At 38.6% G+C, this 16,476-nt stretch overlaps 1 protein-coding gene across 4 annotated transcripts in view; it reads left to right on the top strand.

Moving 5' to 3' along the window:
* BTBD3 (BTB domain containing 3) overlaps window positions 1-16,106 on the top strand; it is a 36,244-nt gene extending 20,138 nt beyond the window's left edge. The window contains exons 2-5 of one of the 4 annotated variants that reach the window (XM_058684872.1): window positions 7,472-7,757; window positions 8,249-8,339; window positions 8,931-9,049; window positions 12,101-16,106. In XM_058684872.1, coding sequence (XP_058540855.1) covers window positions 7,615-7,757; window positions 8,249-8,339; window positions 8,931-9,049; window positions 12,101-13,133 — 1,386 coding nt within the window. In that variant the 5' untranslated portion in view covers window positions 7,472-7,614 and the 3' untranslated portion in view covers window positions 13,134-16,106. Of the gene's footprint in view, window positions 1-5,902; window positions 7,758-8,248; window positions 8,340-8,930; window positions 9,050-12,100 lie in introns of those variants that run through there. The other 3 variants (XM_058684873.1, XM_058684875.1, XM_058684874.1) reach the window with 3 other exon arrangements.
* Window positions 16,107-16,476: the final 370 nt, after the last annotated feature.

Here is a 16,476-nt window from a genome sequence, read left to right as displayed (position 1 = left end):
ATCTCATATGATAAATTTTATATACTCTTTCTTCTCAAGATCACCTCATTTAACATGATAGAGAATGACTTGGGATTTCAGTGAGGTGTTTAGTATTCCAAACAAGTGTATACAGACATAGCTTATATAAGCATCAAATATCATGTTAAATATCATAACAAACTTTTAAAAAGAAATCATTGTTCCTGCCTTCAGAGATAGTCACATTCTACCTTTGGGCATATTTTCGAAGTTTAAAGAACAAGTGAAGGTTAACTGGAGCTCTGTGGTGAGAAGGAAATAACTTAATGAAACTGTCCACGAGCCTTATCCTTCCAGCCACACTGAGGTATGCTTCGCCCAAATGCTTGTGTTCTCACCCTTGGTGCTATAATTCAAACTAGGTCATGGCTGAGAGAGGTCAAGTCGAGTTGCTAGTTCATAGATGGGTAAGTTGTAGCTTTGGGCCCTCTCAGAAAAGGGGTCCAGCAGGGCATCTGCCAACAGGTGGTCTCACAGGCATGAACTCCAGGGGACATCTAGCCTGGAGTATGGGTTCCAGGTGTAGATTTAGGCATCAGGTGGGGACCTAATCACGGTGTACAACACAACCTCACCTGCAAAATCCCCACAAGAGCCTCAGCAACCCAGGACCTCTTGGCCTGTGAGTGAGGCTAGAGCAAGCCTGCAGATGGGGATGGAATGTCATTAGTTGTGAGGCCTGGAAGATTATAAGGGCAGGGAGCCAGATTAATTTTTGGGTTTTTGTTGTTTTGGAAGATTGTATCACAAATATTTCCTGCTTTGGGTACAGTTGTTACTAATAGTGAAAGCTTACCTTTTGGGAAGCGTTTTAGACTTTTATCAAAACGCTTTCACAAACATGTAATCTTGCCTTCACAGTAAACCTGAGAGGGCTGAATGGGTATAATTACCCCATTTAGCAGATGAATAAAATGAGACTTATGGATATTTAGTACCTTAAGGTCACTTCTTGATGGCTCTTGCTTTTTTCACTATACCATGCTGACAATGCTTGGCTCCATATTTATTTCTAAATTTAGAAAGTATATCGTCTATTTTCCAGCAGCTGTTGCTATTTTTAGGAACTGCCAACATTTTGCTGCTTATCTTTTTTATCTCTTATATCACAAGCGTATTTTTTGCTCAGTATTGAAAAGTAAGCAAAAACAATACCCTGTTCCATTGTGACTTAATCAGGTTAGGTTGAAATTTCTCTCCTCTGTGATGGTCTATCAGTAATTTTTAGAAGTGATCCTTTCCACAGTTTACCATGTTAACTTCACTTGTAGCTGTTCAGGTATCTTGTGGTCAACCAAATGCAAGTTCAGACAAGGAGTCCAGAGTTAGAGCAAGTTAAACAAGAGTTGCCAGCATTCTTGGTTGTTGACATAGGATTTGTTGGGGTAGACCACGAGTGCCTGGTTTTTCCAACTCTCGTTTTACCTGGAGAGCCTCTTCTGTGTGTTTCAGCAGCTTCCTCATGGCTGTTAGGCATTTATGTTCCTTCCTGTTAGAGTTCCTCTCCATTTTTTTCCAGAAAATGCCCTAGAATTCTTTCTGCAGGGTATGGAGTGTGTGTGTGTGTGTGTGTGTGTATGTATGTGTATGTGTGTGTGTATGTGTGTGTGTGTGTGGTGTATATATATATATATATATATATATATATATATATATATAAAACCATGTTCATGGTTTTCATATCTGTAATTTTTGCATATATTTTTTTCTTTTAAAGTAGATAAAAATATGAAAATAAAGCATTATGTAAAAATGTGGGGATAATTAACTGTGGATGGAAATTAGAGTGGAACAGACAACATTAGGCAAGCAGTCTGGAAATCTTTATTCTAGTCCAGACATTGCCCCCCCTCCCTAACTATTCACAACTCCCTTAATCTTCTGGACACCTAGTCACTTTATCTGTGGACAGAGTTGCATTAAATGTATTAATTTGTATTGTCCCTTTCTGTTCCAAATCTCATTCAGGTCCCAAACTGAATATACAGGTTTCTACTAAATAAAGAGGGATGTCTGGCAAACCTTCCAGTGGTGAAGAGGATGATCTAAGTGAACTTAAATTCTGTTGATAATTTTGTTATTATTGGGAATTGAATGAAAAGAGAGAAAGATGATTGAACTTTCTGACAATTGTAAAAATTATCTAAAATCCACTTTTACTAGCTAACTTGTTTGGTTCGTAATCTTGCTCACTATCGTATGCCAGTCATTTAACATGTTACATGATTAGCATGTTGTATTTTAAGAGCACATGTTTCCCCTACTATCCAGAAGTACAGTGTACCTGTGAAACCTTTTGTAGGCCAAAATGGCACAAAGAAGAAGCAATTACCATTAGTTTATTTGGAAAAAGTCTTGAGTGTTCCCAGACCCCCAAAAATAACCTCTCTTTGGCTTTTCTGATACTTTAGGACACATGTTGCTAATGGATGCACAAAATAAATCAAGGTGTAAAGCACAGATGCTCACAGAGTTCAGAGCTATGGAGCTTGATGCTGAGTAGAGTTCCTGGGGAGGCGGAGTGGTGGTGCCACTTTTCTCAAAATGTGTACTGCCTCTGGAATGGCTCACTGCAAAACAAATGCTGAAGGCCTGTTGTGCTTTTTTTCAGAAAAGCAAAATTTCTCTTTGTATTTCCTCTGGCTAGTGAAAACATGTATTAATGTAGGTCCTTCATAAGAGCGAAGTCCATAATGTGAACTTTTGAAAAGTGGGAGATACCTGCGTATACTTCATAAAAGATTGGTGGCTCCTTGACCAATATATTAGGGCGGATTAACCATGTCTCATAACAGCTTTAAAATTCAGGAGGTGTAACGCTAGTTGTTGTAAGGAAATTTTAGAGGTGGAATATGACCATAGATTTCGAGCTGATATCCTTGATTTATTCACTCTTCAACATAGTGGGTAATGTTTCTGGGTTGTAGATTCAACAGATGGAGTTTGAACTCTTTACATTTAATTTCAAGGGAGAAAAAGAAGCTATGATTTGTGTTTAATGAACTAGACTGTAGAAAAGAAAGCAGAGAGGAAAGTGATATAAATACTTTGTATATTCACATCAGTCTTAGATTTTCATAATATTTTATTGTGTTCTGGATCATGGATTACTCTGAAGGACAGATGATAACTATGGCTTCTCTTTCTAGAAAAATACATGCACACTCCCAGTTGTGCATGTTATTTGTTGAGCTGCCATATCCTCCTTCAAGTCCAAGTTCTTGATAGAAAAGAACCCTAGAATATGAAACCTTGAAAGCTATTAAAAATAAAGCTAGACCATTATTACTTAAACTGTGGTCATGAAATCAATGGAATGAATCAAGACCAACAATAAAAATAAAAGAGAAAAATAAGATAATATCTATACTGTCGTAACATGCTAAGAGTTTTTGTTTTGTGAACGGTCTTTCCATTTTTGTGTGTGTTTTCACACTTGTGCTAATACTGAGTCTGAATATAAAATGCATTTCTTACTAAAGTGGATTGAAGGTACAGATTGAAAAGCAGTCATCTATTCTAGAGAACCTCTTCATATTGTAGCTGAGGAATTTGAGGCCCTTTAAGGATAAATGATTTGTTCAGGCACCCCTCACCTTCAACACACATACACACAGTCTTTTGTGGCTGCACCAGGACTGAACCACATTATTTGATTACTAGTTTTGCTGTGTCACAACACTAATTTTTTGAAACAGAATTATGAAGTAGATTATTGTGTAAATATTAAGTCGTTCATCTTGGCATTCTTTAATCCTTAATGTTTCTGACTAAAATGGTCTCTGTCGTTGTCCTGTAAAATAATCGGGACATGAGCTTTTCCAGAGCATTGAAAAATATTTTGAAGCCTCTTAGTTGGCTGTGCACACACGTGAATCCTAGAATTTTGACATTTTGGGCCTAATCAGAAGAATTTCAGAGTAAGACATGAAGGTTAAGTTTTATGACCAACCCAAATTAAATCATTTTGTATTTTTTCTCCATTTACTTGATAATGGAATGCAAAACATGGCACCAGGTGTTGATACTGGATCTTTGGGAGACCCTGTAACCCTCTTATTTTAATCTTACATGAGGTGTTGTCAAACTTGAACATCATACTTATTACCTGGAGGGTCTTATTAAAATGCAGACTCTGGATTTCTAACAGGCTCCCAGGAGATGGTGTTGCTGCTGATGCTGCTGTTCTGTGGACCACACTTGTAGTAGCAAGGACTTTATACTACCTGTCTTTTAAACCGTGGTAGGAAAATGAAGCTCTTAAGAAGTTTTCTATGTCTTGATTTTATTATCATTTTCATGCTTTTCAGATTGGCCACAAAAATTGAAATGGCATTTTTATTTTTTAATTGGATTACTTTTTTGTAGTGAAGAACACATCTTTCACAGCCATGCTCATCAGCCCCCACACCTCATGAGGGGCAGCACCCTCTTTGCAGCACGGTTTTAGGGGACTCCAGTTTAGGACTGCTTCTTGTAACTAGTATATTCACAAAATATTTCCACGGAACTTAATTGTCCAAATACCTGAAGCCTTTAATTTCAGAAAGAGCAGTTTTTAAAATATTCTGTAATTTTCGCTCAAACTATTAGGTGCACTTTTTATTTTAGTGGTGTAAGAGCAGTGTTTGTTTGAGGCTTTCTTGGTAAAAGGTGTTGAACAACATGTGAAATGAGTAAAAACCACGAAGTCTTCTACTTTTTATGCTTTTCCTGTGTGTTTTTTTTTTTTTAAGTTTATTTATGTATTTTGAGAGAGAACATGCACAAGCAGGGCAGGGGCAGAGAGAAAGAGGGAGGGAGAGAGAGAATCCCAAGCAGACTCCACACTAGCAGCTTGGAGCCCACAAACCGTGAGATCATGAGTTGAGCCCAAAATCAAGAGTCAAATGCTTAACCAACTGAGCCACCCAGGTGCCCCTGTGCTTTTTCTATTTTGTCTGTCCAGTTAACAATTATTAGTCTGTCTTGTAACAGCTCGTTTCCCTTTCCATTCTAATTGGTTACTGTCAGACCTGAAAGCCAGGTGTGTGTGGGACTATCCTGGTCAGAAGGACCAAGGACCTTCCTGTCATCCCATCATGGGGGCTTTCCTAGGAGGTTGTTGTCAGGAAGTTCTGTAGCCGACCAGCAAGGAGAGAAATCCTTTGATTTTAACGTCAGTCTGGGAGTTAGTTCAAATAGGAGCTCATTTGTTCCTTCTTTATACCTTTCACCATGGGCTTTAAAAATGAGTCTCTAGAGCTCTCTTCCTGTAACGTTGTGTGATTTGAAAGTATGTGTGTATGTGTGTGTATATATATATATATATATATGTATATATATACATGTGTATATATATGTATGTATATATATATACACATGTATATATATGTATGTATGTATATATATATACATGTGTATATATATGTATGTATATATATATACATGTATATATATATGCTTGTGGTAGCCCTGTGATCGGGAACACAATAATTGTAATAAATAAGCAGCACTTCAGGGTCCATCTAAAATGGGGGTGAATAACCTGTGGTAAAGGCTGTGGTCCTACATACACAGTCTGCCTTGCACTGGCTTTGCAATAATGATGTAAGGGTTTTAAGGGTAATAATGATGACAATACAGAGGATATTCCTTGGCTCAGTCTCATGACCGAGGGTCCCCGGGATTAAAGTTTGATTTCGGTGTGTTATCTGCAGCAGATTACTAGTTATAATCATCATCATAGCTCCATTCGTTGAGCCCTCACTCTGTCAGGTACTCATTATTCAGATGAATGCTGTGCAACAAGCAGGACCATGGCCATGAAGTCTGTGTTCGGGGGTCGAGGAGGCGGGGGTGGGGTGGGGTGGGGGGGGAGTAGCAAATAGCGGCTGTACCTGGAACAAATGAGAGTAGTCCAGATAGCTAGGGGTGAGATTAAGTCTCCTCATTAGTCCCTCTTTAAAAATAAACAAACATGTGTGGATCTTACAGCAGGTGTTTTTTTTCTTGTTCAACAAAGCTAGAAATTGTTGAGGGGTTCACATCTATGAAAACCATATAGGTAGTAGTTTATGTTCTTCTGATTTCAGGCAGAGAGAACCTGTTTGCATTTTAACTAGGCGGCATCAGAACATGTATCATCTTGAATGGCCTTATTATTGTTTTGTGTTAGAAGATGTGGATTATATTCTTCAAAATTATGACAAATTAAATGTAGCCATAACATTTAGGCTGGATTTTGAGGTCCTGAACAGGGCCCCCCATCTGACATATTTTTAGTGAATTACAGCCTTTAAAAACTGATTAGCAGACTTGTCTCATTTGAATCTTATTTTTATTTGTCTGTAGTTTCAGTGCTGCTAAACCTACTGGTATAATCTTAGACTAATTTAAAAGTATTTTCTGACCTGAAACTCCTGTCAAAGATCATTATAGGAACTAGAAAATGTTGGGAGGTAAAATGAACACATGACCTCATCTCTCTTATTTTGCACTAGACTATAACTTGCATTCAAAGAGACTGGAAAAAGAAAAACAACATTCCTTTCCATTAAGCTATAATAAATGTGTTGTTTAGTATGGTTTTGCTATTAATAATCCATTTTAGCTGGAAGAATGGAGGATTTTGTTTAAAGTATTTGAAACTAAGTGCTGCTGGGATGAAGATTTTACTAGAAATACAGAGTACATATCAGTCCCTACCCTTTGTTAATTGATCCTGCTTATTTAGCTAGGGAAATTAAAATGTATGTCTACTGAAGGGAAATCCGTGGGCACAAACTGTTCCTTTCTGGTTTGCAGATATATTTCATAGGTTGTTTATCTTATTTAAATATGCAATAATACAGGAGGCAACAGAATGCAACTGCTGTTCCTTTAATATGAGAGCTATGCACGTTACAATAGGTGTCACTGTTTTGCTTGGTCCAATCATGATTGGTGACTTCAGCTATTGGCTCGGAGCACTGGCTGTCTGACTCCATCTGCAGGGCTGTAATACCTACTCTCCTCCGATCCATTCACCACACAACTTCAGCCGGCTGAACAGACTCGCGCGGCTCCAGCACATCTTGCTAACCTAATTCAGAGAACAAGCAGTGCGGCTCTCTGCCTGTCATCTTCGCTCACTGTAGCATTTGCAGGTGATCTAGGAAACTGGGTTATTTTTATGAGCAAATAAGAGAAATAGGAATCATGATGGAGATGTATTTAGCAGACCCAGTACTGGATAAAACTTAAAGGCAGTTTCTATTCAACATAGTGAAAAGGTCACCTTGTCCGGCTGAGAAAAGAAGCAAAGCATCAGCTTGTTGGTTTCTGTTAACATCTTGGCTCGTGCTAGCCTCCTTTCCTTGATGTTTACACCAATTTGGGATCTCTAGCCGTAAAGAGAGACACACTGTACTCATGGTAGATGACAAGGAAAAGAACATGAAATGTCTCACCTTCTTCTTGATGCTTCCAGAGACGGTAAAGAATAGGTCCAAGAAAAGCTCGAAGAAAACAAATAGCAGCAGCAGCAGTGGCAACAGCAGCGGCGGCAGCAACAGCAAGTTGCCCCCAGTTTGTTATGAAATAATTACCTTGAAGACTAAAAAGAAGAAGAAGATGGCTGCTGATATATTCCCTCGTAAAAAACCAGCCAGCTCCAGCAGCACCACTGTCCAGCAGTACCACCAGCAGAACCTCAGTAACAACAACCTTATTCCGGCCCCAAACTGGCAGGGTCTTTATCCTACCATTCGAGAAAGGTAAGTGCCGGGCCAGCACATTTACTTGCAAAGTTTTCCTGTGTTGAAGTTTCTGCTTTTGCACAACCTGTAATGGATTTTAACGTAAATCTGTGTTTCCTCTTTTCCCAGAAGCTTTACTGGTAATGGAAAACTGCCTTGTATCTTTTCCAAAACAGTACAGCTGTTTTCCTCTTAGATAAAAATGTTTTTGCAAGCTGTAACATTTAAGTGACAGGATTGTGTCTGTGGACCACAGAAGGTTTGAAGATAGAAACCTTTTATTTGTCCTTAGCCTGATGAAAAGTTTGTGTAACTTTTTTTTGTTGTTGTTACTTCCCATGTGTTTGCAATGATCACAGAGTTGTTTAGTTGGAATCTTTATTTGTAGTTTTACCCCGAAGTTACTAAACTGTTGCTTTAGCTTGTGACTCTTTTGTGGGCTTTGTATGTTGGGGAGGGGTTTTAAAAATGCCGGCTGCTGTGAATTAATGAATTGCCTCTGTTTATAGAAATGCAGTGATGTTCAATAATGATTTGATGGCAGATGTACATTTTGTGGTTGGGCCACCAGGTGGGACTCAGCGGTTGCCAGGACACAAAGTAAGCAACAGCTGCATTACTGGTTTAGTCCTGAGGTTTACAAAGAGGGACCCTTTCCATGAGCCTGAAATGAAACTTGGTTGGGGTGGGCAGCTTGCCGATGGCAGGCAGTGCGTGTTTCACCCATCACAGAGAAGGCACAGCCTCTCCAAAGGGTCTTGGCCACGCTTAATTTTTTTCTTTGTTTCTCTCTACCCTGCTTTACGTCCCACACAAAAACATGCCCTCTTAACTCTCCAGTCATGGAAAGTTGTTGGGACAGGTTAGCAAAGTCATGTTTATTACTCTTCCCTTAGAAATTGGTTAGATACGTTTTTATTTTATTTATGCATTTATTTATTTATTTTGTAATGAGGGAACTTGTCCATTAATCTCTTAAAGCCTTGAGGTAATTAGCAGCGTAAAGACTGGCTTGCGTGAACATCTATCATGCTTTCACGGCAAGATACACTGTACCTTGGCTTTGAAAAAAGAGCAGGTGTAGGTGCTCTATGTCCACTGAACCTGATTGCTTAGAGTTGTTTTTCTGGATTGATTTACTGAAAATGCTTGTAGTTTAGTGCATGAAATAAGATTTCCCTTTCTCCACAGTATGTTTTAGCTGTTGGGAGCTCTGTGTTCCATGCAATGTTCTACGGAGAACTTGCTGAGGACAAAGATGAAATCCGTATACCAGATGTCGAGCCTGCTGCTTTTCTCGCTATGCTGAAGTAAGCACCGTTCGTTTGTTTAGAGTTTGTTTATGCCATGTCTGTACTCCGCTGGTTTCACAGTTAAATGTAAGTTCTTTGTAACAGAAAGGGAGAATGATGAAGAAAGAGGGAGCTGCTTACCTTGTAAAATGTTTTTGGAGAAAACTGCTGTGCATCTTTCGGTGGAAAGCATGTGGAATGGTGCAGGCATTTATAATAACACTTTGGCGTGAGATTTTTGGGAGCAAGTGGCATGTACAGTGATTTCATTTTTAATGACTTAAAGAAAAATAACTTCCTAGAGTAGGCATTGTCTAATAGAGCATATTATCTCTGACAGCATCATGTATGAAGAAGTCTTTAGAGACATATATTATATTTTTGTTTCACAGTTCCAGAAATTGTATACCTCATTTAAGTACCACCAGTTAGGAGATTTTTGAGTTTTCCAGGAGTTACTGTTTTCTGTCAACAAATGTAAAACTTACTGTGTTGAAATAATCTGATCTTTATATATACATGCATATACATACTCTTACATAAAATCACATACCATTTCTCAAGGATAAGAAGCATTTGCTTTTGGTAGCAGAGGAGACATTTTTGAGACAGATGAATAGTTTTCTATAGTTTTATATGTATTTAATGGGTAATATAAAAATGTAAAGCTGTAAGGTACATACTTCTTTAAAAAATAGTTTTTTTATGTCTCATGGTGCTTTTCAGAATCCAGTACATGTTGATCAGCTAAATAGAATCCGCTTCTTTGATGTGTATTGGCGCTAGACAGTGTGATTAAAATCTGATGATAATTTTAAATAATACTTAATGATTTGTGTTAAATCCTTATTCTAGCACACCAAGTATATCAGGAATTCAAGGATATCTGCTGCTGTAGGGATTTTGGTTCACTGGAATAAATAGGTTTGTTGAAAAAAATTATTCTGTGTGTCAACAAGTTGGACAATAATCCCACAAATAGTTAAAATGTTGCAATATATTTATTGTCTGCTTCTACTGAAAAATAAGTACTATAGTTCTAGCACTTGAAGTATTCAATTCTCTATTTATGTTGTAGTTTTGAAATCTAATTTCTTCTAACTGAAACTTTGACAATGGGAAATAGGGAAATTAAAGATAAGTGAGCATATGAAGTACCTACCAAAAGGTGAAACTAATTCACCACTTTTTAACAACCAACAGTTAGTGACAAGGGATGTGTACAGAAACCAGTTTTACCTGGAAAGGGTTTTGTTCTGTTTTGTTTTGTTTTGTTTTTCCCCGTAAAGTCAGCTTTGTATATTTGACATTGTCTCTGGCGGAGGAGAACGGCAACACGAGTTCAGCGTTTTGACTGCACTGCAGTCCAGTAGTGTTGTGTTGTTGATTCAGCCACATGTATACATAATTAGGAAACATGAATAAGAAATTACAAAATTACATTTTACCTCAGTCATTTGCTAAGCATCTTTTCTTACAGATGTATTACCTAGAATATATCTCAATACAGCTTTTTAAAATTATACATGCAGTCCACCAAAAGTGGTAAGAATAAGAAATGTAGTAGGGTGCTGTTTGCCCTTGAGCCACTGTTGATCAGTACTGCACTGTCTCCAGAGTAGTGGAGGCCAGGTCTTCCAGACAAGTGCACTGTGTGGCTGAGTAGCCAGTATTCCTAGAAAGGGAATTGTCAAGAAAAAGGGAACACTGCTTACTGCTCAGTGTTCAGGGTAAGAACTACAAAGTGCTGACTGTGTTCCAGATTCCTCCCCAAGGTCCTGGTTCTCAGGTCAGAGCATCACTAAGCTGCCGGTATTTTGTGAAATCTGTCTTGCCAGTGGTGGTACATGGCTTAGCCTGTCGGAAGAAAAAGAGCTTCCTGGGAGCAAAACTGGAGGTTTCATTTGTGGTTGTGGGCATTTTACTTATTGTCATTATTGTGGGTTTTTTTTTTACTTTGTTCACAGAAGCCATTGCTAATCTTTTGTTAAAAGTGTTTCATGAAGTTAAAATATAGTAACGAAAGGAAAACTTCACAGCAAGTAGCTAAACACCTTAGCTAGAAAAATTTTTAAATTTAAGTGTTATCAGTTTGTATTTTTCACCCATACGTACTTCTCACTGACTCTTGTACTCAACCATAGCAATCTAAGAGAAGCAGATGATTTTTTTTTTTTACCTTTACATACCATTTAGAGAGACTGCCACCATCCCCCCCAAATCACCAAGAAGTGTTTTATCTCCTGACATAAGGATGCTTCACAGAATCCTAAAAATAGTGCATATTTGGACCTTCTTGCTTTTGTCTTTTAATTAAATATATCTGGAAACAATATATTCTTTAATTCTGAAGGTAGAAGAAATGCGTGGGGGAGAGAGGAAAGAATTCAGGGTTTAAAAAAAGAAAAGCCAGATACAAAGTGTATATTGGATTCTATGTAAAGGCAACTGGAAGATATTGTTGAAATCCATGTTTGATAATCTTTTGAGGTTAGAACTACTTGCAAAATATCTTGTTTAATTTCAGGTCTTATTTTGTGTTTAGGAAAAATTCAAGTCATACTTCGTTAATAGCATTAAGATGCAGTCATTGCCAACATTATAGTATTGAAGGCATTTGTTTCTATATGAATGCAGAAAATTATAAAATAAAACTATATATATAGCATCTAGAACATAGGGAGATTATTCTTTGATTAAATATAATATGATGTATATAACAGAAACTTTGCTGTTTTTCGCTAATATTAACTCTGACATGCAGTTCTTTTTCAAACAGTTCTAATATCTTCTATTTTTTTTTTTGAAGACATTGAATGCAGGTTATAAAATAGAGGCTAGAATGGTAACACAAAGTTAATGTCTTTAATTATACAAAGTTACTCCTGAGTTGAAACATTAATAATTTATGAACATATTTCAGAGGTTTCTTTAATCCCTAATCATTTTTGTAATAACGATCACATAAGACAATTTTCTTGGAACTAACTTGAAAGTAGTTGCATCTTTTCTTGCTGGACATGCTCATTTTGTGAAAATTCCATTTATATGCTGTGCGCTGTCTTTCAGATATATCTATTGTGATGAAATTGACTTGGCTGCTGACACAGTGCTGGCCACTCTTTATGCTGCCAAAAAGTACATTGTCCCTCACCTCGCCAGAGCCTGCGTTAATTTCCTGGAGACCAGCCTGAGCGCCAAGAACGCCTGTGTGCTCCTCTCCCAGAGCTGCCTGTTTGAGGAGCCAGACCTGACCCAGCGTTGCTGGGAGGTGATCGATGCCCAGGCTGAGTTAGCTCTCAAGTCTGAGGGATTCTGCGATATTGACTTCCAAACTCTAGAAAGTATCCTCCGCAGGGAAACTCTGAATGCCAAAGAAATTGTGGTTTTTGAGGCAGCTCTCAACTGGGCTGAAGTGGAATGCCAGCGACAAGATCTAGCTTTGAGCATTGAAAATAAACGCAAGGTCCTCGGAAAGGCGCTTTACTTGATCCGCATACCCACGATGGCCCTGGATGATTTTGCAAATGGTGCTGCACAGTCTGGAGTTTTAACTCTCAATGAGACCAATGACATCTTCCTCTGGTACACTGCAGCCAAAAAGCCTGAGTTGCAGTTTGTGAGTAAAGCCCGCAAGGGCCTCGTGCCCCAGCGCTGTCACCGCTTCCAGTCATGTGCCTATCGGAGCAACCAGTGGCGTTACCGGGGCCGCTGCGACAGCATCCAGTTTGCAGTTGACAAGAGAGTGTTCATCGCCGGCTTTGGGCTGTACGGCTCCAGCTGTGGCTCTGCAGAATACAGTGCCAAGATTGAACTCAAGCGGCAGGGCGTTGTTCTGGGGCAGAACTTGAGCAAGTACTTCTCAGATGGCTCCAGCAATACCTTCCCCGTGTGGTTTGAGTACCCAGTGCAGATTGAGCCAGACACCTTCTACACGGCCAGCGTGATACTGGATGGCAATGAACTCAGCTACTTCGGACAAGAAGGCATGACGGAAGTTCAGTGTGGCAAGGTGACTGTCCAGTTCCAGTGCTCCTCAGATAGCACCAATGGCACTGGGGTGCAGGGAGGGCAGATCCCTGAACTTATATTCTATGCTTGAAAACACCTCCTGAAGCAGTGTGAGCTCTGAGGTGCACATCTGGTTCCTACTTGCTTGATGCTTAGCTCATCTGCAGATACATGATCCACGCAGGTAGTTCATAATGAATGAAGCTGTAGGCAGTTTCTAATTTCTTTCAACCTTTTAATTATGTACAGGCAAAAATGCAGCATTCAGCTTTTAACTATATGCTTAAAAGAGCCAAGTTCTTATTAAGCCTTTGTGGTTTTTAGAGTTGCATCTATACACCTGGGGAGAATTTGTGCTCTTTTCCAGCTGCCCACTGACCTCCCAGCTTTGTCCCACTTAAAACGTTTGGATCACCTTGAATTTCCTCTAGGGCTTTATTTTGACAAATAGAAATAAATAGTCCAGAACAAAAATGATAAGAGTTATTTTTAAGAGAACTCCCTCTCCCCCCTGCCCCCCGCAAAAATTATAGGTAAATCTCAGTGTACAATTTCTGAAAGAAGTTTTGCTTCATAATAAGTAACATTTAGAAAGTAGACAGTCATGTTTAGCTCTTATTTCATTTTAAATATTTTACTCTGGGCATTATTTTTTCTCAAATCCTAAATTCATAAGATTGTTAAATGTTAAACACTGCAAAGGAAATTGGATGTTTGCTTGGGCCATGACTTCTACAAGCAGTTTTTTTTATTCTTTTAGTTTAGGAGATAAACTATTATTTCTTTTAGAACTAACTAAATTACAAATTTTTATTGTCAGTAGGGAAGAAATCACAGGCCTATTAATTTAAACTAAAACAGCTTATAAAGTAAACCTAAAAAAGTCCCGTTCTACAAATAGTTTATTTGATGGCATGGTAGTCTGCACCATTTGAAAAAAGCCAGTCTTCTCCCCACTTTGCTTCTGATCGTCACCATATGCTTGTTTTTATAAATCACACTGTATACAATCTTATTCCCCTTTTCCCATGAAAAGAGGACCAAAAGTTCTTCAAACGTATGGAGTAACAATTAGTTTTGTAGCACTATGTGTTAATGTAATAAGATACTTTTATTTGTTGATTTTCTTTTTTTTTAATCTGAAATAACATTTTATCTGATCTACTTTGACCACATACATACTATCTTCTTAGTTATAATTATGTCCTGTTCCTAGACTGCTAGAATTTGGCCTTTGGCCATCTTAAAGTGCCAATATATGCCTGCAGGGTTTTAAAAAAAAGGTTGGAGTGATATACTTGATTGTACCTAATATTCATTGTATCAGCATCCCATCCAGCCCTCTTATTTGTACGTGGCTAATGTAAACAAAGGAGGGGAAAGCTCATCCAAAAATTCTCCTTCAGTGACGGCTTGTGATGGTTTAGTGCCTGTGACCCTGGGAGTGTCCAGTGTGTTCACTTCCAGCTAAAGTATCCATGTGTTTCTGAGCAGCTTTTCTGCTCAGTGTGATCCTGAGATGGCTTCCCCCACCACCCAGAGTGTGGTCCCTGGCCGCCTCCTTCTCCTGCTCTGTGAGCCCCATGCTGGCTTGTCTGGAGCCAGGGGTTAGTCCTGGGGTGGGTGGGCGTGTGCGCGTTGTGGGCGTCGGTGCGCGTCCGTGTGCATGCAGGTATGTCTGCCGACTCAGGAATTGTCTCCTCCCTGCCTGGCCAGTAAGAGGTGAGACACAAATGGTCCCCCTGCTGGCCTGAGGAAGGCCCCAGTGAGTGACTACCCTGATCTTATTCACTGTGCTTCTGGGCCACTTTTTCCCCTGTAGACGTGGGCTTGTTGCTTTTGGCCGGCTTCCCTGACGGAGGAGAACACTGGATTATGGGAAATGTTTTAATCATGTTTGCCATTACCTATGCCTGTTAGCATAGATGATCAGAAGCTGTTACTGGTGATTATAGATGAGTATTCCCAGGACAACTTTCCAAAATTATCTAACAATTATTTCTTATTAGGGAGATGACACACAGTAGTTTTGGCAAAGTATCTATGAAACAAAGGTATGTTTTCAATTTAAAAAATACTTCTATAAAGGACTTTGCTTTTAAATTATGGTTAAACATTTCAGTAACTCATAGCTACCATGCAAATTGGTAGACTATGTACCTGTTTAGAAGGCACTCATTTTTAAGCCAGAGGAGAAAAAACTTGATTTAGCACTAATTTCATCATCTCAGATTGTTGAGGTGGGTGTGATAACCTCAGAGTGAAGATTGCTCATTTGGTAACGCTCACTGTCAGTGCTCCTGTTAGCAAGATGCCCTCCACGTGGCTAGGGAACAGCTGGTAGAGAGCAGAGGGAGATCCTGTACACTGGGGGTGTCAGCGCTTAATTTTATGTTAATTACTATTACTTAAAAAGAAAAGACACATCCACCACCTGATTGGCTGGTGTCAAGAGCTGTGGGTTAAATTTGAAAATTGTATTTAGACTGAGAAATTTTGTATTTTAAATCCTGTTCTCCCTTTTGCATTTTCAACAACATGGAATGAAAGCTAACGTGCTTGCTTTATTTTCTTTGGTAATCTCGAATTTTGTAGCTTTTACTGTTCTGACAAGGCAGGCAACTCTAGTGTATAAACACAACTTTATTAAACAGAATACTCTGTAGATGCTTTTCCCAATGTATCTGGCAGTCTTTGTTGTTGTTCATACTGGGGATAAAGGGGAACTAGGCTAGCAGTTCTAATGTAACATTCTTTAAGCATATCTTAATATAGTATTTAAGTAAATGGTCTAATTTCTACATAATTATTGCACTGAACTGTCTTTTTTGTTTTTTAAGGTGTTTAAATAAGCTCAGCTAATTCAAGACACTAGCCACTTGTGCATCAGAGTGCTTGAATTTAGTAGCTTACAGCATTATTTATGAAGGAAAAGTATATAAATATGAAGTACCTCATGTTGAATGTTATTGTACTGTATTTTTAATGTAACAGTGCAGATCTTGTTAGACACATGAATGTGTATAATCATGTTAAATGCAAATAAAAATAAAATTGGTTCATAGATTTGTTTTCTTTAGCATTTTTGTAGGTCCCTTGAAACAGTGAAAAATCCATTCTGGCACTTTTGGTGCCACTACATTTTACAGAGCTGGTTTTGCTGGGTCATTTGTTTGCTAAGTATTCAGATATCTTTGATCCCTAAAGAAGTAAGAATTTGAGGCAAAAGCGTAGGAGAACAATGGATATGTTAATCAATCTCATTGTTCAAAGCCTGACTGTTAAGTTAATGAGAGGAAGTGAATGGATGCATTTATATTCCCTATATGGAATTTGTGGTTTGCTGGCATTCTGATGCTATAGTTGCTCAAATGTCTGTGGGTCTGGCTATACTAAGGGGGTGTTGATACTGAATCACATCTAGCTTTAGGTGT

The sequence above is a fragment of the Neofelis nebulosa genome, chromosome 9 (genome assembly GCF_028018385.1).
Source record: "Neofelis nebulosa isolate mNeoNeb1 chromosome 9, mNeoNeb1.pri, whole genome shotgun sequence".
Taxonomy (NCBI): Eukaryota; Metazoa; Chordata; class Mammalia; order Carnivora; family Felidae; genus Neofelis; species Neofelis nebulosa.
Note: the sequence above shows the minus strand (reverse complement) of the source record. Positions and strands in the feature narration are given on the sequence as shown.